The sequence below is a fragment of the Rhineura floridana genome, chromosome 4, assembly GCF_030035675.1.
Source record: "Rhineura floridana isolate rRhiFlo1 chromosome 4, rRhiFlo1.hap2, whole genome shotgun sequence".
NCBI lineage: Eukaryota > Metazoa > Chordata > Lepidosauria > Squamata > Rhineuridae > Rhineura > Rhineura floridana.
The window spans coordinates 184930450-184956051 of NC_084483.1; the positions used below are offsets into that span (position 1 = coordinate 184930450).

The window sequence follows — 25602 nt, forward strand, 5'->3', positions numbered from 1 at the left end:
TATGATGGTGAAGACAGGCTTTTGTGTTTCAAATTGGAGGTTATGTTCTATTTCTATTTTGGGTGCATTAACAGTTGAATCTGAAAATGCAGTCTAATGTAAAATCAGACTGATTACAATATGTTGCTACTTCAGCCATGATTCTAGCTGTTAGAAAAAAGAGGGTGCATGTTTTCAGCCTGCTATGTTTAAATCACTTCATTTAAGGCAAGGTGGGCACGGTCAATTAAAAACATGAGTATACCTAGAATTTTGCCTGAATATATTTCACCTCCCACTGTTTTATCTTGTGCAAATTGAGACGCTCCTGATGTCCACTGGAGATTATTCTGCAGAATAGTCAGTGCCATTATTCCACAATTATTTTTGGACATTATTTAGTGTAAATTTTGCAAAGTGTTACTGTACTTCACATATTCACAGAAATAGAAACAAAAGAAAATGATTTTCTATAGGAAATTTCACTAAAATTGCAAAGTAAATCAGACATATTTAAAGAGACCATCTGAACTATATCAACTGTCTTAATAATGTTGCTTCCTCCCTGCTTAAACAAGATCAGCACAGCACATGTCTTGTTTCTATTATTTGGGCTGATTGCAGGTGTTGCCACCACTCACCATATGCTCACAGGCACATCTTATCAAATTCTACCAAGCTACACAGCAAGTGGATTGGACTGTGAAAGACCAACCCAAATGGTGTTTGCATTTTGACAAATTTGTAGGGCAGTACAATATCTCAGAAAGGAGGTCAGGTCTCCTGCTTCCCTGGTGCATTCACTATAGCTGCCCAATTTCCCTCATTTTTAAAGTTTGATAGAAATATCTCCTGGCTATAGGTATGTTCTTAAACTGCAAGGTTTTTTGCCTATTAGTGAATTTCTCTGCTTTTTCATCCGGGAGGTAAGAAATGGGATCCTGTGCAAGTTTGCACAGGATTGATAATTTGCATGCTTATTGAGTTCAGTGGGATTTACTCCCCTGCAATCATGCTTAGCACAGGTGACACTGATGATGGGAGGGGAGGAAGGGCAGAGAGGAGGAAGGGGATGGGGGCAGGCAGGAGGGGGAGAGGAGCAGAAGGTTTGATCATTTGCATGTTTATTGAGTTCAGTGGGATATACTCCTGTGCAATCATGCTTAGGATAGATAAAACTGAAAGGGGGAAGGAGGGGGGGCTGGAGTGGGCAGGGGAGGAGGAAGAAGGAAGAGGGGAGGGGAGGATGAAGGGAGAGGAGAAGTGAAGGAGGAGAAAGCTAAGTCTGATCATTTGCATGCTTATTGAGTTCAATGGGATTTACTCCTATGTAATCATGGTTAGGATAGGTAAAACTGACCGGGGGGGGGAGGAACAGATTGGAGAGGGGCAAAGGAAGGGGGAGGTGAGGGCAGGTTTGATTATTTGCATGCTTATAGAGTTCAGTGTTATTTACTCCCATGCAATCATGCTTAAGATAGGTAAAACTGACCAGGGGGAGGGGGAGGGGGGATTGGAAGGGGATGGAGGTGGGGAGAGAGGGGCAAGGAAGGGGATAGGAGGGAGGAGAAGGGAGGGTGGGTTTGATCATTTGCATACTTTTTGAGTTCAATGGGATTTTTTTCTGTGCAATCAAGTTTGAAAATGGAAATGGACTGCCTTCAAATCGATCCCGACTTATGGCGACCCTATAAATAGTGTTTTCATGGTATATGGTATTTAGAGGTGGTTTTACCATTGCCTTCTTCTGAGGCTGAGAGGCTGTGACTGGCCCAAGGTTACCCAGTGCGCTTCATGGCTGTGTGGGTATTTGAACCATGGTCTCCCAGGTTGTAGTCCCAACACTGACCCCAGGGGAGGGGAAGGAGAGTAGATGGGTGGGTGGGCACTGGGCAGAGTGGAAGCCTCTTTCCTTCCTAAAAGGAAAACATTGTGAACAGTATCATTGGTTTTCAGCGTTTCCCCCACCTTTTTATTCTACAGCAGGCACATGTAGCCTCCCACCCAAATTTAAACCAAAGCTGTCCCTGGCCACATCCACACCAGGCCTTTATTCACTTTGGACAGTCATGAGAGTTGCTAGGAGATGCCCTGTTCCCCTCACAGAGCTTCAATCAGAGCGGCTGACTGTTAAACCACTCTGACCACTCGACCTCTGTCAGGAGAATAAGAGTCTCCTCTCAGCACCATTCACAAACTACACTTCCCAGGATTCCCTGAGGGAAGGATCAGAATGGCATGGGGGGTATTTTCAATTTAACCTTACGGAATGTGAAAAATCCACACTGGCTATAGTATACAGCCACTCTCGTGGCTTTATAATAGAATACAAATGAGCTGCTATTTACTTGGAAGCCTTCCAGCCAGTCACTTTAGGCAGCCGTATGGAAACTATGCTGTCATTGGTGACACCATCTTGCTGTTGCCACTGAGGAGGGGGAGAGATGAGTGAGCGTGAGGAATGAGCAGCTTGCCTTAACAGCTTGTAGAGGCTTCTAAGTCCTTGGATGCTGCTGCTCTTCGGAGTGGCCCTGCCAGCTGCTTGCCACCTAGCCACAGAGCTTATCAACAGGTGTGTGTGGTGATTCTAGGAAGGAGCAACATGACACTAAGCCAGCCTGCCCCTCTCCAGCAGCCATCCCAGCCTCTACTTCTATCCAGCTGTACAAGGCTTCAGGTCCCCACAGAATTCTGGCCAGTTGATTTTAAACTGCCAGGGAGAAGAGAGGAGTGATCCCAAAACCAGCCAGCCCAAGTGTGCTGAAGAGAGGAGGGTGCACTGCACCAGTGCAGTGGTCTCATCAGTGAGGAGGGGTTGAGAGAGCCCTGGACTAGCCAGCCCAGTTCTTCAGAACAAATGAATGAACGAATGTACACACACACAGAGCCAAACCATGGCTTAGCATAAATAAGCAAAATGTGTGGGCTCCTGGAGAGAGGATTGCAGTCACTTTGCTCCTCCTCTGATCCTGGTGCCGCCACACCATTATGAGCTAAGCCATGGTTTGGTTAGCATTATGTCTGAACCTGGGCTCACGGTTTATCTCCCCCATACAGACGACGAGTGGTAAGCTATAGAAGAAACATTGTGCCTTGGCTAACCCCTGCAGTCTCAGACACGGGAACTTTTTATTAGTCTGCTTTTTCTTATTGCTTTTAATGCAAAACTTGAAGTGGGAGTGGTACATAGATCAGACTACAGATTACACAGGTCTCTAGGTCTCTCTCAAGCATCACTAGGCATGGCTACACAAGTGAAGACTTTGTCACAACAATTAGATATGCCTCCAGGAACCCCTTAAGTAGGATCAGGGCAGGCACACTACTCGCATGGCAAATGTCTCTTGATCAGGACTGGGCAAACAAGTGGGCAATCCTAGGAGTAGGCTGAATAGCGGGTGCACCTGTGCAACCTGCAGTGTATTCATGGCAACAGGTGGAGTTGCATTGGCCAGATCGTCACCAGGCTCCACTCCCAAGCTCTTCTGCTGCTCTGCAGTTGCGTCCCTGGAAGGAGGCGAATCGAGAGGTGGGTCTGGAGACTGAACGCCCCAGAGGAGTTGTGATGGAATGGCCACTTACCAAGCCAGACTTGTCTGAAGTAGTCTGCACCTCAAGGGCAGGGCTATTGCCCTCCAGATCACTTGGCTGCTCCCTAAGTTCTCCAGTGCCCTCCCTTGCTGACCCCTGGGGTCCTCGCCTAGATCCCAGTCCTCCTTCTGAGCCACTCTGTCGAGAGTTCTCCACAGGACAAATGACATCTTGGCTATAGCTCCTGGTCTGTCTAGAGTAGGATTGCCAGGTTCAGGGCCTGAGACTGATCCTGTATCTTTAGGAGAAGAGAAAGTCAGCAAAGTGCAGGTGTTCTTGCAACATTGTAATGGGAAAAACCACAAGGTGGAATTCTCCCTTCCCTCTGCACAACTTTTAAAGATACAGAAGACCTCTTGGAGGCTGGGCCTGGCAACCAAGAGGTTTTGAAAAGTTGTGCAGGGGGACGGGAGAATTCCATCTTGTGGTTTTTCCCATTACGGAGTTGCAAGAACACCTGCACTTGGCTGACTTTCTCTTCTCCTAAAGATACAGGATCAGTCTCAGGCCATGGACCTGGCAACCCTAGTCTAGAGCAAGATAAACTATAAGTTTGGACGTAAAACTAAGCCAAACCATGGCTTGGCTTACCGCAGCAGAGCAGCAGCAGCAGCACTGGAGGAGGAGCAATGCAGCCACAATCTTCTCATGGAAGCCCACACATTTGCTTGTTCAAGCTAAGCCGTTGCTTGGTTTAGTTTGACATGCAAACCACATCTTGTCCAGGGATTCTCAAGAACCTGGAGCTCGTCTTGTCTCCAGATGATCAAGCAGTGAAGCATTTTTTTTCCTTTTTAAAGCCTCAGATTATTAACATAGGTATGTGTGGGCACGCAGGCTAATAAACATTATAGTGGGTTCATAACTTTTCTGAACATATTTGCAAAGCTACCTGAGGGAGAGCAATGCTTCAAGATTAAAATTCATCTTTGATCATTCTTTTTCTTTCTTTCCTTTTTAAAGGAATGCAAAAAAAAAAGTTAAGCACGTAAGGTTGCAGCTCTGTACCCACTTAAATGCTTGCAAATTCTGCAGAGGTCAGTAGGATTTACAAGCATGTAAGTGGGTACAGGATTGCTGTCTAAATCTATATATAGATGCCTGACTAAGAAACCTGAAATTTGCAGAAACTACTAAGCATCTAACAGTAAGGATATGAAGTGGTTACTTTATACCACTTGGAAAGGAGGAGGCAGTGTCTTGTAACCAGTCAAGTTTATAAGAACCAGAGCCTGCAACCATGCCTTGTTTGTAGACTGGCAAGTACAGAATCCTCGATCTGAAAGGGACCATCAACCCATTGTCAGGGAACAAGAGTGTCCTTCCATCATCCCCTCTGCCCCAATACTTTAGATCAGCCTATAAATTATTACTTAATATGGTTGTTGTTAAGGGCTACACCGTGGCTGTTGCAGGATCTCAAATCAAGAGAACAGGTTAGAGTTAATCTGAACTAATTCCTAATTGAAAAGCAGATCTACAAGGATACAACTAGAGTGGAACTCTTGCCAATCTCCCCCATCACCATCATACAAACACACACAAATTGGCCCTGGCAGAGAAAATCCCCTTTTTCCCCAGGTAAATTGCACCCAGGTAGGAGTTCCAGGAGAGAACAGTTCAGCAGCATGTGTTCCTGGTAAAATGCCACTGCTTGGCATACAGGCAGCAACTGCCTCTTGTTCTCTCCAGTTGTGACCTTTTAGGTTGTCACTTATTGTTACCTTTTCATGCATTTTTTAAAAAAGAGTAAAACATGTTTACTGCTGTAATTTGACTCTCCAGTCATATCTTTATACCACCTGTAAGTACTATTTCCACAGTACAGCTTGCACGTAGACAGGAAGTCCTCTGATCGTTGCATAAATTAAAGTAGCAATTTAGTTGAATGGTAGAAACCTGGCCTCTGTCATTCATTTTTGCCTTGGTGATTTGCAGATCAGATTACAGTAATGCATTCTTAAGTAGAGCTGCTCCTGAAGATGGTTCAGAAACTTCAATTGGTGTAAAATGCTGCCACCTCCTCTGTTGACAGGTGTGAGCCAACATTCTCATATATGTCGATTACTTGAAAGCAGCTGCATAGCCTGCCAGTTAATAGGCAATCAGGTCTAATTGGAACCTGGGAGACCAGAGTTCAAATCCCCACTCAGCCTTGAAGCCCACTGGTAACCCTGGGCTTTTGACTGTCTCTCAGCCTCACATACCTCACAGGGTTGTTGTGAGGATAAAATAGGGAGGGGGAGAACCATGCATACCATGGGCAGAGCAATCTAACTTGCCAGAGGCTGGCAGGAGTAAAGCCGACGGAGACAGAGCTAGTGGAAGGGGCCACTGCATCCACCTGCCACTCAGAGGCCTTGTGGAAGGGAGGATGCTGGCTGCACCAGCAGGGCGCAGTAAAGGAAACAAAATACATATTTCTTTCTACCACCCCTTTTCCTGGCCTACTGGCTGCTGCTACAGAGGGCCTTAGGAGGAAGGGACCTAGATATTGGGTAAGCCCTCCAGCCCCTCCTCTGACACCCCCCCCGAGTGCCCCTTTTGTAGGCCTTCCATTGGTTCCCCTTACACTGGGTTGGGATTCACCAGCGGACCTCCGGCTGAGCGAGCCAGATCAATGAGGGACTTACGATGGCATAGCCCAGCTGAGTCAGGACCTGGTCAGTTCAGCCGGAGGTCCACCCTATCCAGCTCCCCTCAGCCCTGCATAAATGCAAGTTGGATTGCACCGTTAGAGTTCCTTGGAAGAAAGGTGGGATATAAATGTAAGAAATGAATACATTTCCAGGCCCAGTGCTGGTTTTGATCTTTAAAACCCTCAGCAGCCTGGGTCATGACTAGAGATGTGAAGGCATGGAAAAAAAACAGAAAAAAATTTTTCAGAAAAATTGGGAAAAAATGATCAGATTCTAATAAGGCTAACCCTGTCTATTCAGGTCCTATTGAATTCAGTGGGGTTTACCATAGATAAGAGAGCCAGTGTGGTGTAGTTGTTAAGGTGTTGGACTACGACCTGGGAGACCAGGGTTCGAATCCCCACATAGCCATGAAGCTCACTGGGTGACCTTGGGCCAGTCACTCACTGCCTCTCAGCCTCATGAAAACCCTATGAATCAACTTGAAGGCAGTACATTACCATAGATAAGTAAGCTTTGGATTGTAGCCTAAGGCTGCAATCCAATACACACTTACCTGGAAGTAAGTCCCATTGAACCCAATAAAACTTACTTTTGAGTAGACATGTATCGGATCGCAGCCACAGATGGTTTATTCCACTGGGCATTGTAATTTATTTTTATTTTTTACAGTTATTTTAGTTGTTTTTCAAAAATGTGTGTGATTTTATTTTTAAAAGTTGTAAATATTTTTTACATCCGTTTAATAGCAGTATATCTTTTCCCTGGCTTAAATAAATGCCCTCCCTTTCTCAAAGGCCCAATTATCTATTTCCTTAAGCTGATTTGAATTGAAAGGTTATCGAAAAGAGGGAAATAAATTAAATAAACAAATCTTGATTTATATTTTAAAAAATTATTATCATCTAAAGCAATAGAATTATAGTGATAACAACAATAAAAGCCCCAAAATAAGAATCCTTGAACAACAGAAAAAGGAAAAAAGTTATAAATAAGATATATAAAAGATATCCATAACATAGAAGGAAAAAAAACATGGTTGCATATTATCATGTAAGTTATTGTTCCAGAAATAGATCAATATGAATCATTTATTTCTAAATCTATCACCTTGATACTTAAAAGAACTCTTTCAAAAACAGATTAATTTGTTAATAAAGCAAAGCCCCTGATTTTTATTTTAAGCTCTGTAGACAAATCTTGATTTCTGAGTATGATTCTGGGTAGAAACAAGATTTTCACTCTTATGCTGTGAGGAAAGGAGTGTCGAGCCAGATTTTCAGAGGAGCTAAACCGTGCTTGACTGAAATGTGCAACATTGCTTTGAGCGCATTCGTCAGCACCAGCATCACCATCCTGCCTTGCCAGTTTGCTTTGTCAAAATGCTTCACATGGCGTTGCTTGTGACACAACCAATTCTCATCTCTTCGACAGAAATTGTCCCCAACACAGTCTATTTTGACAGCTGCTATCTCATAGACACAGATGTTTTCAGCTTTCAGAGCTGGTGGCAACTGGATCAGATTGATGCTCATTCTGTAGGCCTGATCCCCTGTGCTTGCCATAAACAACCATCTATCACACTGTTGCTGTTGTCATTTTCTTGCAGTGATTCAGAGAAAGAAAGCAGCCTGACTGAGGCGGTACCAATCAAGAAGCACAACAGCATGTATCTCACTCTCCCCGATGCCCATGATACTGACTCTGGTAAGTGAAACAAAGCAGGTAATTTTTGGCAGTCTTAATCCAGTGCAGAAATTCACATGAAGTTGGACTTCCCGTCCAGGATTTGACAAGCAGTTTCCTGTTTGTAGCCTGCTTGTTCCCACTAGTATGCCATGAGGTATACATTCATTAAATAATCAAAGACTTCTGTGAGGCCAAAAACAACCACACACAGAGAAGGTTGCCTGTTGCCTCTCTACATGAGTCATTGTGCTCACATTGCATCTTTCCAATCTGACTCTGCTGGGGGTGGATCATCATGTTGCGTTTCTGCATCAGGTGTGATTGGAGCAGTCACTCACTCCTGATTATAGTGGTGTGGCAGAAGAGGCTTTCTTTTGTGTCTCCCTGCATAAGTCACAGCTGTTGGTTTGCTTCCAAGTGTTAATGCCCAGAATAGTGACGCATGCAGAAACACAACAGGAGGCATGTAATTCCTTCCTTTTTCTGAAGCAACTTCATTGGTTCCCAGTCTGTTCCCAGGCCAATTCAAAGTCTTGTGCTTACCTTTACAGCCCTGTATAGCTTGGGATCCAGGTGCTTGTTGGAATGCTCTCCCCCATGTCCATTTATTGAATGTGAACACAACAAACACTGGGGGTGCATCCAAACCCCATTATAGCTCCTTGCCTCCCCCCATGAATAAGATGGAATAAAATATACAAAACACACAAAAAATAGATGGCTATACAGGTCACTGAACAGCTTATCATGGGGCCGAATTTACATGAAAGGGCTGGGCTGTAAGTTGGCACAAAGCGAAGGCACAGGGAGGTCTGTTGTTGCCTAGTAAAGTTCCAACCTGACGTGGAAACTTTTACAGTTCTTTCAGATAACTGGGGAGCCAGTGGCTGGCCTAGATAGGCAGAGTCATTCCAGAGCCTAAGAACCCTTAAGTGCCTGTGAAACCATTCATTGTGCAGCCCTGGATATTCACCATGTAGGAACACCAGTCTATAAATCCAGATGTTCCTGGTTCTAGTACAGGATGCTCCTGAATGTCCAGATGGCAGCTTTTTTAAAAAAAATTAAGAGCAGAGTACATGTAACTGTGTTTACAGAGAGAACCCCTTTAGATATTTTCTTAGCTGCATAGGAGTGCTTATCCGTGAACAGCTCCCGTACTACTTGGAGAACATTTTAATGATTCAGTCACATTAGTAGGGACTAATTGATTGTAGCTATCTTTTCTAAAGAATTAGCCCCACCTATGTGCCTGGGTAATTTAAACATACTCCCAGGCATGTAGGAGTAGCTGGACCATATGAAGTACACCACAAGGTTGCTTATAAGTGTGTGTGGGGAAGGTTTTTCTAAATAGAATGTATTTTCTGATCACCATGTCTACTCAATGTCTTGGGAATGCATACATTTCTATCCTGTTAAAGGCACTCTGAGATTAGATCTATGGTCATTCTTATTGATCACTGGAGGGATCCATTTCCCGCTCAAGTTCAGTCTCCTAAGTTCAACCAACTATTAAATAACAATTAAGTTATTCCTGTGGAATGATGCTATCATGGGAGGCCATGAGTGGAAAGAGGCAAAGTACGATATCAGAAGCCTGCTCCACAGTAGCTGAGAGCAGGGCTTTCACTGTGGCTGCCTCTGTTCTATGGAATAGCATTTCCGTTGTGATATGAGAGGCATCCACTTGCTGCACTTTCCAGAAACGTTTATTTATTTATTTTATTTATTTTATTCAGCTTATATCCCGCCCAACTAGCAAAAAGCTCTCTGGGCGGCAAACATAGAAACATATACAATAATAAAATTAAAAGATCAATATAACAAAATAAAAGTACATCATCTAAAATACCAATTACAACATTTACATAAATAACTTAGATTAAAATGCCTCAGAGAAGAGAAAGGTTTTAACCTGGCGCCGAAAAGATAATAGTGTCGGCGCCAGGCGTACCTCCTCGGGGAGACTATTCCACAATTCGGGGGCCACCACTGAGAAGGCCCTAGATCTTGTTACTACCCTCCGGGCCTCCCTATGGGTCGGGACCCGGAGGAGGGCCTTCGTAGTAGACCGTAGTGTACGAGCCGGTTCATAACGGGAGAGGCGTTCCTGCAGGTATCGTGGTCCTGCGCCGTATAAGGCTTTATAGGTTAATACCAACACTTTGAATCTGGCCCGGTAGCATATTGGAAGCCAGTGCAGGCGAGCCAGAACAGGTGTTATATGCTCAGACCGCTTAGTTCTTGTTAGCAGTCTGGCCGCCGTATTTTGCACTAGCTGTAGCTTCCGAACCGTCTTCAAAGGCAGCCCTACGTAGAGCGCATTGCAGTAGTCCAAACGTGAGGTTACCAGAGCATGAACCACTGATGTAAGGTCCTCCTTACTCAAATAGGGACGTAGCTGGGCTACCAACCGAAGTTGGTAAAACGCATTCCGTGCCACCGAGGCTACATGGGCCTCGAGTGATAGGGAAGAGTCTAAAACGACTCCCAAACTACGAACCTGATCCTTTAGAGGGAGTGTAACCCCGTCCAGGACAGGGTATGTATCCACCATCTGACCAGAGAAACCATCCACCAACAGCATCTCAGTCTTATCCGGATTGAGTCTCAGTTTGTTAGTTCTCATCCAGTCCATTGTCGCGTCCAGACAACGGTTCAGCACATCGACCGCCTCACCTGAAGAAGATGAAAAGGAGAAGTAGAGCTACGTGTCATCAGCGTACTGATGACAACGCACTCCAAAACTCCGGATGACTGCACCCAACGGCTTCATATAGATATTAAAGAGCGACTTCCGGGAAGGGTGACTTAGCCTGTGCCTGCTTTTGAGACGGGCTCCTGCCTCAAAAGAAGCTTATTCAGATATATCAGTCAGATTTTTTTTTTTTTTTGACTGATTAAACTTCTCCCGGGTAGGGAGAAACGAAGAGATTAACCTCAAAGCCTATTTTTGTTGGGACGACCAGATCTCATTAATTTGTGGGACGAGGTCCAGCCGACGAAGGTGGGACGGATTTTCAACAACAAGCTCTATCTGATAAAGCGAACGTTCATCTTTTCTTCAAAGAGAGAACGCACTAACAGGCAAGCACCCTTCTTTCTATATTTTTCTTTTACTTGACTTAAATTGTTGCTGTTTAAAAGAGATTTGCCAGATTGATCAGTTTTTGACATCTCACCGGGGAGCCATAACTTCTCTCTGCTATTCACTAATTAATAGCTTATCTCTGTTTTTGTTGCAAAAAGCTGTCCTGGATTTGCACCCTAAAGATATACACGGAAGAGGGATTTCTATTCCTGATTTTTATTCTGAAGAATATTATATTGTCTGAGATTACTTTTTTCCTAGTTCATTTTATTTTGACGAATCTGTTTTCTCACGACGCCATTAATTGTTTCGATCCTGGGAACTGCATTTTGTTTACTTAAGCATGGAGAGATAAGGCTGTCTGTTTTGTTTACGCTGTGATGTCACCAAGTTTGGAGTATTAACCCAATTGTTGCTGAAATAAGAAGTGGTTCTTTTATATTTTTCTTTTAAAATGGCAATTAAGAAAGTGGCTGAGAACCTGGAAGTATCTATGTTTCAGAAAATAATGGATGAAATTGAGATAACGAAACGAACCCTGCGACAGGGTTGTAAGGAGCTGAAAATTGAAATGAGCAAAATGATAGGGGTCCCTGTGAGAGAGGAGACTCTGGAGACTGGAACAAACGTGGAACAGGAAAAAGACCTGCGACAGGGTTGTAAGGAGCCGAAAATTGAATTGAGTAAAATGACACAGGAGCTTAAAGAAATAGGGGTCCCTGTGAGAGAGGAGACCCTGGAGACTGGAATAATTGAATTGAGCAAAATGTCACAGGAGCTTAAAGAAATAGGGGTCCCTGTGAGAGAGGAGACCCTGGAGACTGGAATAATTGAATTGAGCAAAATGTCACAGGAGCTTAAAGAAATAGGGGTCCCTGTGAGAGAGGAGACCCTGGAGACTGGAACAAACGTGGAACAGGAAAAAGATTTGAAGCTTATGGATTTTAGAAATAAAATCTATTGTTTGGAATTTAATGTTATCTCTGAAGAAACTAAGGAAGATTCTAGAGAGAAAGTTATCAATGGCATGGATAATCTTCTGGACTGGAATGATGTGATGGATGGAATTAACTGCAGCCATGTGACAATGGAAAAACTTTCAAGAGATGAGCCAGTGCATTTTGAAAAAAAGAACAGAGATATAATCTTACAGCAGTATTTCAGCAACCTATTCAGAATGGTTGGCAAGATAATATCTGGGATAGAGGTAATTCCCATCAGACTCTTATTGTATGACTATGGTTATGACAGCAAGATTATTATGGAATACTGATAATGGAAGATTGGACACTGAAATTACTGGATTTAACAGGACTATCGGAAGATTGGACACTGAAATTACTGGATTTAACAGGACTATCGAAGATGGAAGATGGAAGATGGAACTAATAGGGATAATAGAATAATGGCTATTGAAATTATTGAACCTAACAGATTCTGATGAGACGGATTGTTTGAAATGTTTATTTTGACTATGGTTATGACAATAAGATTATTATAATTAGTAATGAGATGGATTAATTGATATGCTTATTTGGAAAAAAATTGATAGATATATTTCTTAAAGAACTGAAACCTCTCTTTGACTTTTTGTGGAAAGAACAAAGTAATGTTTATGAGATCTGATGATTAAGTAAGATAACTATTGGAGGAAAGTGATTTTATAATATGATTTAAGAGACAGGATTGTTATATATTATAGACTTATAACTGATTTGATATGTGACAAATGGGAAGTCAATATTTTATTCTTTATTTTTTTTTTCTTTTTGTTCAATTATTTTTGATTTTGTTTTTTGTCTTTGAATGTTTAGTTTTGTATGTTGTATGAAAATTTGAATAAAAATTATTAAAAAAAAAAAAAAAAAAGATATTAAAGAGCATGGGAGACAAGACCGAACCCTGCGGGACCCCATATTGGAGAACCCACGGGGTCGAGCAATGTTCCCCAAGTATTATCTTCTGGAGACGGCCCGCCAAGTAGGAGCGGAACCACTGCCAAGCAGTGCCTCCAACACCCAACTCCGCAAGTCTCTCCAGAAGGATACCATGGTCGATGGTATCAAAAGCTGCTGAGAGATCAAGGAGAATCAACAGAGTCTGTTTGAAGACACTATTGTTCTGATGGCCTTTCCTAGCTGGATGAATGGGTCTCTGTCATGGGTGTCTTATTTTAGTTTTTAGAAATATATCTGTTGTTTTTTGTGTTTTTAATTTTTTAGCTGTTTTTATTGTACATCGTTTTGAGACATTTGTGTGGAAGGTGATCATTGAACAAATAATAAATGTAATAAAAAGGTTCACCTCTGGTGAAAAACCTTCGAATTTTGCCTGCCCCAACCGAATATTCTCCTCCATTTCACAGGTAGTGAATGGTTCTGTGAAAGGGGAATATATTTGGCATATCTTTAGTTTTAATAGTGTGCATAGTATCTCTTTCAATCCCATGCATAGGTCATTACCAAAAGGTATTGCCCAACTGTGGATTTTGATTTTCTTCTTCTTCTTCTTAAGGACCAACACAGTGGCCTTTGCTTTTTAGCACTCTTGCTGGAGATCTAGATGATCTAGAAGATGTCTCTCATCAGTGAAGGGCTCTGTATGCTCTAAGCTACAGAAATCAAGATTCTGTCACAAATTCTGTGATAGGAAAAAAATAACCCTGTAACCGTATAAATTATGCAGATTGACCAAATGCTGGTGTTGCAGGCAGGCAGAGCACTTGTTTATATTCTTGAAGATTTAGTTTATTTGATTTATACCCTGCCTTTCTATCAAGTCAGCTTACAATTAAGTAAGACAATTTGAGAAGGGCAGTTTCTAATGAAACCAACTCCTGCCTTGCCTTTTTTGTGTCAGGACTAGCTCCACTGCCCTCTCATGGGGTCCCTCATACATTGGGAGAATCCCTTGGTCTTGCCTTTTGGCGGTGGGTGGATTGCAGGTACCATTTTAATTTCCTGCAATGCTCTGATGTACCACTGATCCAGGTTATTGTGGGAAATTTAAACAGTGGCTCTCCAGGTTCAGCAGCCCAGTTCTAAGAGTGGCCCGCTGCCCAAGGATACTGTGCAGTATCCAGTGTCCCCTGCTTTCTGCTGCTGTCCTAATGCAGCCTGAAACAAGCCTAGGGAAGCGTGCGCGCATGCACACACACACACACACATATCAAGGAAGTGATGCATCAAGTAGCACCAGATATGACTCTCTACAGATGGGCTTCTCCTCATCCAGGCCAGCTGGAAAGCATCTCTTGTCAGCAAAGAGCGAGTTTAACGGACATGATTTTAAAGCCTTTCTCAACTCCCTGGTGTTCTTCTTTATTCTCTCCAGTAGAAAACATTTTTACAATAGGTGCACAGCATAACTTTGCAAGCTATTTAAACCAATTTGCAAAGAGGCTGAGGTCCCCGTCCCCCCCCGCATTAAATATGCTGATGGTGGTGTATTGTCGATTGGATTTTCAGCAAGTCTTATATTTGAGCAGAGAATTTTCCTTTGTAGTTCAGGAGGGTTCTGTGAGCAGAGTAACTGCTTGCATGGATACCAAGTGGATTTAGCTTTTCTTGGCTGCCAGTTGCAAGACATAATGTTATCTGTGTGAACAGTAGCCCATCAGTGAAGCTCTGCCCAATTATAATAATTTATTTCCTTAAAAAAAAAAACCAAAGAAATACAGGGCCCAGTTCTCTATTATTTTATACTATTTACTGTGTATGCTGACATTGCATTACAGCACAGCATTTGGTACTGGGCACATAATCTAGCTTCTTAAAATTCTATTAATTTTTTACTAAACTACATAGGAAGCTGCCTTATACTGAGTCAGACCCATTGGTCCATCCAGCTCAGTATTTTCTGCACTGATTGACAGTGGATCTCCAGGGTTCCTGGCAGGGGACTCTCCCAGTCCTACCTGGAGGTGCCGGGGATTGAATCTGGGATATTCTGCATGCAAGGCAGATGGTCTGCCTCTGAGTTACGGCCCTTCCCCAATGACCCATTGGTTCCTGTCCATTGGTCCCCCCACTCTCTGTCGTCTGTCAGGTATGCTCTAATTTGGATTCCTGCACTGAGCAGGGGTTTGGACTTGATAGCCTTACAGGCCCCTTCCAACTCTACTATACTATGATTCATTCTCCTCTACTGCTGTCCAGGGTCTCAGTGTTGTTCTCTTTCCCGGGCTATGGTCTGCAGGCACATGAGACCACCACCTTGCTGAAGCTAAGTAGGTCTGGGTCTGGTCAGTGCCTGGATGGGAGGCCGCCTGGGAACCACATGTATGCCACTTTGGGTTCCATGGTGAAAGAAAGGCGGGGTATAAATGTAACAAAGAAATAATAATAATAAATAATATACACATTTCACTAGAAATTAACTGGGATTTTACTGGAAATGCCAGGGATTCTGCATGCAAAACCACTAAGCTAGTGTACAAGCTCAACTTTTGATTTTAAACAAAAGCTATTTCCAGACCTTATAGCTGTGAAGCTATGTTTTGAAAGTGGGTAGTCCATGTGTGCTGAAATCGCAGAGTCTTAATCAACTTCTATAAACAATTTCAGGCAGTCCAGGAGCATAGTGCAATGCTTTTCCTCACAACAAGCTAAACAAAAATAAATTGTGCAAGATCGGAAGAAGAGTAGAGAAAATACGTTAAGTACTATGCAAATGTGTAGAAGTTTGTGTACTATATAGAAGTTGCAGAATACAGCTGTTTCTGATTCAGGGTTTTAATTTCTTTAATTTACACATGGCTCTGATTGTATGCTTCAGGAAATCTGCTGAAGGTTCTTATTGTCATCATTGCTTTGCATGGGGTGTGTGCGTGTGCGGAAACAACCTCACTTTTCCATTAGCAAACATCAATGCTATGTTTGTATATACAGTATTTGTTTGTTTGTTTGTTTTCAGGCTCCCAACGAGCTTCTTCCCTTGCAGCTTCACGGCTGGAGCAGGCCATGTCTGAAGTAACCATGCACAGTGTTGCCTTGAAGCAAGGGCCTATGCAGCTGTGGACAACTCTTGAACAGATTTGGTTGCAGGCTGGTAAGTCTGCTCATTTTTTTAAGATGGTTGCACGTCTAAGGTTTATTTTTATGTACTTGATGACCGTCCGTGGCGCAAACACCTTTGATGCATTACGTTGACCCACTTTTGCTGCCTTTTCACGTTGTGGATTCAGTATTCTGAGCCCTGTTCCTACCCAGACCAGCCATCCAGGTCCTAACCCAAGTGTTTAAATCTTTTCATGTAGTCTTCATTATGGAAAACAAGTCCAGGAGTAGCAAACAGTGTTGTGAGGCTGCGCTGCTTAGCTGATCTCCCTCCAGCTGAGTCACTGCTGCGTACCTGGCTGGAGAGGGGAGGGGGAGAGGTGGTGGTGAGGTTGGTGTGTTGCAAACATGCTGGCAGGAGCATCAGATTGGCTCCACTAGTGCGTTTGCACTGCACTGATCTTGCTGCCACCTCCCACCTCCCCCTCTCTGTCCCAGCATGCAGCAGTGACTTGGCTGGAGGGAGGTCAGCTTTGCAGCTCAGCCCCACCATGCCATCCACTACTGAAGTCCAAAGAGGAAAGGTTGAAGGGTCACATCTGCACTATATATTTAAAGCACGATTATATCACTTTAATAGTCATAGCTTCCCCCAAAGAATCCATGGCTCCCAAAGAATTCTTCCCCTAAAGAATTCTGGGAACTATAGTTTGTTAAGAATGCTAAGAGCTGTTTGGGAGACCCCCTATTCAGCTCACAGAGCTACAATTCCCAGAGTGGTTTAACAATCAATCCTGCTTCCAAGGGAATTCATAGGAATTGTAGCTTTCTGAGGGGAATAGGTTTCTCTCATCACCTTTCATAAACTACAGTTCCCCGGATTCTTTGAGAGAAGCCATGATTATTTAAAGTGGGTATAGTATAATATTGCTCTATATGTATAGTGCAGATGGGGTTTGAGATTATGAAAAGATTTACGCACATATGAAGAAAAATAAAGTGCTTGCCTTGGCCACAATTAAAAAGCACACTTACTCTGGAAGAGCCTCATAGGCTTTAAATCAATCTACTCAAGTGACTGTGCTGTTATAGCACACAGACTGTCTCTTCTCAGCACCCTTTAGCAAACTACAGTTCCCAGGATTCTTTGGAGGAAGCCATGACTGTTCAAGTGGTATCATAGTGCTTTAAATGTATAATGTGGATGCAGCCTGGGTGTGTTCAGCTCGGAGAACAAAACTGTTTGAAGGGCTGCCCAAGGGCAAAGATGTTTGCTACTGCTCCAGAGGGCAGGCCTAGAAGACTGCCTGCCTGTTAGCTACTGTGCTAAGTTCAAGGTTCTGGTTTTGGTGTACAAAACCCTACACAGCTTGGGACCAGGATACCTGAAAGATTGTCTTATCCCTTATATACGCAGACAATCATTGTGCTCTGCAGGTGAGGGCCTCCTGCAGATACCATCTTATCAGGAGGTCTGTTCTGCATAACATAGAAAGTGGACTTTCAGTGTTGTGGCACCAACACTTTGGAATTCCCTCCCCTTAAATATTAGACAGGCAGCATCTCTGTTGTCTTTTTGGTGCCTATTGAAGACCTTCCCCTTTCAACAAGCCTTTTAAATGGAGAACATTTCCCAGTCTGTGTCTGTGCTGGAATTGTTTTTTTTAAGATGTTTTGTTTTAATATGTTTTAAAGTCTTTTGTTTTTAAGATATTTTAAAGTGCTTTTAGTGTTTTTGTTTGCCATCCTGGGCTCCTTCTGGGAGGAAGGGCGGGATATAAATTAATTAATTAAGAACATAAGAACATAAGAAGAGCCTGCTGGATCAGGCCAGTGGCCCATCTAGTCCAGCATCCTGTTCTCACAGTGGCCAACCAGGTGCCTGGGGGAAGCCCGCAAGCAGGACCCGAGTGCAAGAACACTCTCCCCTCCTGAGGCTTCCAGCAACTGGTTTTCAGAAGCATGCTGCCTCTGACTAGGGTGGCAGAGCACAGCCATCACGGCTAGTAGCCATTGATAGCCCTGTCCTCAATGAATTTGTCTAATCTTCTTTTAAAGCCATCCAAGCTGGTGGCCATTACTGCATCTTGTGGGAGCAAATTCCATAGTTTAACTGTGCGCTGAGTAAAGAAGTACTTCCTTTTGTCTGTCCTGAATCTTCCAACATTCAGCTTCTTTGAATGTCCACGAGTTCTAGTATTATGAGAGAGGGAGAAGAACTTTTCTCTATCCACTTTCTCAATGCCATGCATAATTTTATACACTTCTATCATGTCTCCTCTGACCCGCCTTTTCTCTAAACTAAAAAGCCCCAAATGCTGCAACCTTTCCTCGTAAGGGAGTCGCTCCATCCCCTTGATCATTCTGGTTGCCCTCTTCTGAACCTTTTCCAACTCTATAATATCCTTTTTGAGATGAGGCGACCAGAACTGTACACAGTATTCCAAATGTGGCCACACCATAGATTTATACAACGGCATTATGATATCGGCTGTTTTATTTTCAATACCTTTCCTAATTATCGCTAGCATGGAATTTGCCTTTTTCACAGCTGCCGCACACTGGGTCGACATTTTCATCGTGCTGTCCACTACAACCCCGAGGTCTCTCTCCTGGTCGGTCACCGCCAGTTCAGACCCCATGAGCGTATATGTGAAATTCAGATTTTTTGCTCCAATATGCATAATTTTACACTTGTTTATATTGAATTGCATTTGCCATTTTTCCGCCCATTCACTCAGTTTGGAGAGGTCTTTTTGGAGCTCTTCGCAATCCCTTTTTGTTTTAACAACCCTGAACAATTTAGTGTCGTCAGCAAACTTGGCCACTTCACTGCTCGCTCCTAATTCTAGGTCATTAATGAACAAGTTGAAAAGTACAGGTCCCAATACCGATCCTTGAGGGACTCCACTTTCTACAGCCCTCCATTGGGAGAACTGTCCGTTGATTCCTACTCTCTGCTTTCTGCTTCTTAACCAATTCCTTATCCACAAGAGGACCTCTCCTCTTATTCCATGACTGCTAAGCTTCCTCAGAAGCCTTTGGTGAGGTACCTTGTCAAACGCTTTTTGAAAGTCTAAGTACACTATGTCCACTGGATCACCTCTATCTATATGATTGTTGACACTCTCAAAGAATTCTAATAGGTTACTGAGACAGGACTTTCCCTTGCAGAAGCCATGCTGGCTCTGCTTCAGCAAGGCTTGTTCTTCTATGTGCTTAGCTAATCTAGCTTTAATAATACTTTCTACCAGTTTTCCAGGGACAGAAGTTAAGCTAACTGGCCTGTAATTTCCGGGATCCCCTCTGGATCCCTTTTTGAAGATTGGCGTTACATTTGCCACTTTCCAGTCCTCAGGCACGGAGGAGGACCCGAGGGACAAGTTACATATTTTAGTTAGCAGATCAGCAATTTCACCTTTGAGTTCTTTCAGAACTCTCGGGTGGATGCCATCCGGGCCCGGTGATTTGTCAGTTTTTATATTGTCGATTAAGCTTAGAACTTCCTCTCTCGTTACCACTATTTGTCTTAGTTCCTCAGAATTCCTTCCTGCAAATGTTAGTTCAGGTTCAGGGATCTGCCCTATATCTTCCACTGTGAAGACAGATGCAAAGAATTCATTTAGCTTCTCTGCAATCTCCTTATCGTTCTTTAGTACACCTTTGACTCCCTTATCATCCAAGGGTCCAATTGTCTCCCTAGATGGTCTCCTGCTTTGAATGTATTTATAGAATTTTTTGTTGTTGGTTTTTATGTTCTTAGCAATGTGCTCCTCAAATTCTTTTTTAGCATCCCTTATTGTCTTCTTGCATTTCTTTTGCCAGAGTTTGTGTTCTTTTTTATTTTCTTCATTCGGACAAGACTTCCATTTTTTGAAGGAAGACTTTTTGCCTCTAAGAGCTTCCTTGACTTTGCTCGTTAACCATGCTGGCATCTTCTTGGCCCTGGCGGTACCTTTTCTGATCTGCGGTATGCACTCCAGTTGAGCTTCTAATATAGTGTTTTTAAACAACTTCCAAGCATTTTCGAGTGATGTGACCCTCTGGACTTTGTTTTTCAGCTTTCTTTTTACCAATCCCCTCATTTTTGTGAAGTTTCCTCTTTTGAAGTCAAATGTGACCGTGTTGGTTAATTAATTAGTTAATTAATTAATTAGGGAAAGGCTGACCCATAAGATTGGGTCCTGATTTATGTTTTTGCATGTTCTGAATTTCTGTTTTATACACTTTAATAGGCTTGTTATGTGTTTTTACATTGTTGTTTTACTGATTTTAGGTTGTGGTTTTTGTTTTAATGATATCTTAATGATATCTTAATTTTTTTAAAGACTGTGCACTGCTTAGATTTTTTTTATATATCAAACAACATATAAATGCTTTTAAATAAATAAAATTAAAATGAATGGACTTAAATGACAGGAGGAGAAGAGATTTTTGGTTGAACATTAAGAGAGACTTCTTAACCAGCAGTGGCTGGTGGCTCCATGTCAGTGTGGCAGTGGAATCCACTCCATGTTTTAGTCCTTGAAAGTTCAGGCTAAAACCTGGTGGGATTTTGCTGCCCAACTGACATGGAGCCACCACCCACCACTGATTTAACAGTAAGAGAAATTCAGCAATGGAAATTCAGGAATTGCCTAGAAGGATGGTGGACTCTCTCTCCACCTTGGCATCTTCAAACAGAGGCTGGGCTGCCATCTCTTGGGGGCACTCCAGCTCTGGACTTCCTTCACTGGGCAAGAGGTGGGTCTAGATTGTCAACGTAATACCTTTCACTTCTGTGATTTTTTCCATTCCTAGTCTATGAATTCTTTCCATTCCAGTGTTCATTTTAATAAATCAGATATGGGTCGCCTTTGGACCTCCAGATGTTTCTGAACGACGACTCCCTGTCAGCCCCAGCAAGCATGGCCAATGGCCTTGGATGATGGGAGCTGTAGTTCAGCAACATCTGGAGGGCCAAAAGTTCTTCACACCTGCAATAAATTATTATTTATAAAGCACCTTTGTGCTTTATAAATAAAGCACAACTCGTGCCTTCAGGCACTGCAGCCTAATAGTTACAGCACAAAAGGGCAGAACAGAGACAGTGATTTACAGGGATAAGTACCAGAAAATAGGGACCATCCTTGGTAAATAGGGTAAATGAAATATTTAGCCCTCTTTTTTTATTCAGAATGTCATTAGCTATTGGCTGCTAGCTGCTACTCTTTGCATATCGAAACCTCTTTTGTTTGTTTCATAAGCTGACCCCTATTCCTTCAGTTTGTAATACTGTATTATTTTAAGCCTTTTTGCTTGACTGCAATGCACCACTCTGTTTGCCACTGCTGGTACTCTTAACTAAGCCCATGCTTTACCAAATATGGCCACTCACAGAAGACTTGCTCCAGTAATTTGATCCTGGTTTGGCTGAATGCCCTCAATGCAGAGCCTTACAAACCTTACCTGGTAGACCATTAAGCTGTGTTTCCCGGTGCCTAGGCAAAGAGGTGACTGAAATACCTGGTCTCTCTGCATTCTCCCTCCAAAACTCCAGCAAAACTGAGCAAACTATTCCTTTCCTCCAGGGAAAAAATTAGATGTTTGCCCTTAAAGAAATATTGGAATGAATACACCATCAATGTGCAGCGCAGTTGGAATGGAGGGCAGCATAGCACAGTGAGCTAATGGAAAATATCTGTTCTCTCATGTTGTGTGTACAGTAAGATCAGGAGATATAGATATATATAGTTCCAATCACATAGCATTTTAAATGTATTTACTTTATTTGTTGTGGGAAACCAGATTTCAGATTGGAAGGTTGAGGGCATATGGACCAGACAAATCAATGAACTTTACAAGGTTAAGAACTGGAATATTTGCCTCCCACATGTCAGGTTCAGCACAACTGCATTGGCAGACTCTGCTGCTTCTCCAAGAAATACTGGTCACAGTGTGGATCAGTCACTGCTGGGCCTCCCTCCCCCTTCCAAACAGACATGCTGCTCTGCAACCAGTCAAATGCATTCGCTTACAGTGACAGTACTCTTCCTTATTAAATTCCTTTACAGGGTTTACCACAACCAAAGAGGCCAATATGGCATCAGTAACCTAGCCCTGAACACAGGGAATGATTCGTGGGCTTCCCCCAGGCACCTGGTTGGCCACTGTGAGAACAGGATGCTGGACTAGATGGGCCATTGGCCTGATCCAGCAGGCTCTTCATATGTTCTTATGATTTGTGCATTGAATGAGTCTCCTCTGCGGTGCAGTGGGTATGCAGGCTTCAGTTCAAAGGGGCAAGAGATACAGTCTTCAACAGCCACCAAAATCGTCCACTTTAAAAGGGTAGATTAGACAAATTCATGGAAGATAAAACTATCATAGCTCCTAGTCATGATGGCTAAATGCTGCCTCCAGGATCAGAAGCAGCGTGCCTCTGAATGCCACCACTTGCTGGGGAACATCTGCAAGAGAGGGCTATTGAGCTCATGTCTTGCTTCTTGGCTTTCCTATGGGAAGCCGTTGTGGGAAACAGGATGCTAGATTAGCTAAGTGTTTTGTCTGATGCAGCAGTGTGCTTCTTGCGTCCATATCTGTGTCTGTGGGAAAGGATCAGTGCTTAAATTACAGGGAGGGCGGAGGGGGGCAATATCTTGTGCAACAGGGTACCATGATCTGACCTTCCATGCAGTCCCTATGGAGATCTCTCCACCATGTCTCTCTGATTATGCACCTGAGTAAGGCAGTCTGCTTTGCAGCTCTACACTGTTCTTTTCGCTTAGGCTTACCCACACATATTCACCTATGTTCAGTGCTTGAATTACAGGGGTGGGGATCCCCTTATCTGCTGTTATGGCTCCCTAAGTAACTGTTTTTAAAAACCGGGGGGGCATGTTTTGGTGAAAACTGGGAAGAATGAGTGGTGGGACATGTGGATTTTATTAAGGCCCCACTTACCTTTCCACCTATAATTCCAGCACCGGAAGAAACTGTGAGCAGAATTCAAGTAAATATTTGCATTAGCAGAGCATACACTTGTACAGTGGGACTCCTCCCCCCCTCCGCGCACCCAGCACCATCCCCAGATCTGCTTTGAAGGTTGGGGGGGAAACCCAGAACAAATTTAGGGGGGCACTGGGAGAAGGGAGGAAGTCCTGTTGCAGAAGTGGCTCTGCCCGCACAATTGTTTTAGTTGAATATCACCTAGTGTCTTGGAAAGGACTCAAGAATACCCACTTGATCTGTATGCAAACCTCAAGGGGACATGGAGAAGCTTTCTCAGTAGGGATCTCTCAGCATTTCAGAGAGAAAGAAGTGTTCCCAACCATGGGGAGAAAAAATACCCTTTTGAATTTCCAGAGGTTCAAAGCTGGCCAATTTGAAGCTTGCTTTCATAACCCAGCTGGTAGAAGAAAAGTACATTTACTGTAGAAACTCTGTATGTACTTCTGACTCTGGGGCCTTGCGGTGCATGGTGAGGGACTCTGATGATGATATGTCTCAGGCTGATTCCTCAAGGGGAGAACCAGCAGTATCATGCTTGAGGCCTTCCTGGATATAGTTCTGTCACCATTCTTTGACTAAGAGGATGAGTCTCCTGCAGTACCTCCATCTCCCCAACCTTGCAGAAGTTAAAGACTGCAAAATCAGGTGAGGGCTCTAACAGCCCAGCTGTGGAGGTGAAACCAACCACACCACTGGTTTTGCCAGTCTACATAAGGCTTCAGTGGGCATTAGCTCCTTGGTGGGACAACATCTTCCTCCAGCTACCTTAAAAGGAAAGAGCTTTGGCCAACAGGACTCACTTGGAGCTATCCGAAGTCCTATTTTTGTCTGCCCTCTGCGTAAGAGAACTTCTGGCTTGACTGTCCCTGCTCTGGTCTGACCTTCTGGCATGACTTTGCCTACTTTCATTGGCCTTTACCTGCTTGATCTGGCCATGCCTGTCAAGACTTGACTTTGCCTACCTTGACCAGCCTTTATTAGCTGCATTGACCAAATGCTACCTGCTTACCCCACAAGCTTCAAGCACCCACAGAGCAGGTTAAACTCAGCATTGTCAACTGTAATTTTTTTTTTTGCTAACTGTACCTGCCGTAGGTACCAGAGAAGTGGGGCTTTGATACCAGGTGGTTCATCCTGCAGAAATCCACTTTAAAAAGCCATTTGACTTTTGGGGACAGAAATCCAATTGTTTCTGCCTAGGTAGTGATGGTGAGAATGATTCTTGACATCACTCTGGAAAGCATCCAGAGATACATATCAGTCAACATTTTACACGAGCCAGCACTAAGCTGCACTCCTTTTCATTGTGCATCAATAGAAAGTCCACATGGTTTGTCCAGCAACAAAAGGCTGTCAAAAGTAATATAAGTCAAGCAGTAACTTTGCATGTGTTCTGCAGAGCACAGGCAATCCATGGAGTGTTTGCTCCTGTTCTCAGGAAATGGAAGTGGAGCAGTGATGGAATCTTTTTTTTAGGGCAGTCTTCCCCAATCTGGTACCCTGCCAATGTTTTGGATTACAATGCCCACCATTCCTGACCATTGGTCATGGTGGCTGCGGCTGATGGAAGTTAGTCCAAAAAGGTGGAGATCACCAGGTTAAGGAGGTCTGTTTTAAGGATTCTTACTCTTGAACCCAAGATTGGTCTTATCTTTTGGAAAGGTCAAAGGCAACCACTGAGCAAGGATCTAGGGGTCATGAGACACGCAGGGCAAACTGTCCTGGCTTGAGGTCATTGTCCAAAGAGTTATCATAAGGGAGGACTGTGGGGTTAACAAAAACGGTTTTGCAAAGTAAAAATTTTATTTCTGTATGGTATGACTTTGTGGACAACACAAGTAAAAAAGAACATGGACAGTCACCACCTCTAGCGTTTAGGTGGATTTTGATGATCTGGAGGTCTTTGCTTTCAGTTCTTATCTTCCCATTCCCTCTTGAACTTAAACAAACTAACATTGGGTTAGAATTTGATATGTGACTTCATTTAATACCTAAAATGCAGATTCCTCTCAGTCTCTCTATTACACTTAGGTATGGCCTAAACTTGCCTTTGTTTTATGTTAATTATTTTAATGTTGAGTTTATGTTATACTGTTTGACATGGAATGTACTGGGGGATTTTTAACAGACTGGAAAATTGTATGTGGATGATGTATAGGTGATTATTTTCAAAAAATAATAAAAAATATTTTTAAAAAACAGCTTTGCAATTAAACCCCCACAAAAAATAGCTAGCTTTTTTGTTGTTGTTGAATCTGGCTTTCTTACATATACCTACATTTTTGACATCTGGAGGGCCTAAAAAAAACAAATAGTAAATATTTAATCTTTAAATATTAGACAGGCGCCATCTCTGTTATCTTTTCATTGCCTATTGAATACCTTCCTCTTTCAACAAGCCTTTTAAGTTGAGGCCTTATCCCAGTCTGCGTCTGTGTTGGAATTGCTTTTTAATATGTTTTTAAATCTTTTTTTAAAGATATCTTGAAAGCTTTTAAAAAAATGTTTTTAAAGATGTTTTGTTTTAATATATTTTAAAGTCTGTTTTATGAAGTTTTAAAGAGTTTTTAGTGCTTTTGTTTGCTGCCCTGAGCTCCTGCTGGGAGGAAAGGCGGGATATAAA

General features: G+C 43.0%; 1 protein-coding gene across 3 annotated transcripts in view; it reads left to right on the forward strand.

Annotated features, from left to right (window-relative positions):
* The window catches only part of TTC7A (tetratricopeptide repeat domain 7A), a 316394-nt gene that overhangs the window by 190291 nt on the left and 100501 nt on the right, over nucleotides 1-25602 (forward strand). For all 3 annotated transcript variants that reach the window (XM_061625444.1, XM_061625445.1, XM_061625446.1), the window contains 2 exons: nucleotides 7819-7916; nucleotides 15907-16041. In XM_061625444.1, the coding sequence (XP_061481428.1) occupies nucleotides 7819-7916; nucleotides 15907-16041 (233 nt within the window). The remainder of the gene's footprint in view (nucleotides 1-7818; nucleotides 7917-15906; nucleotides 16042-25602) is intronic.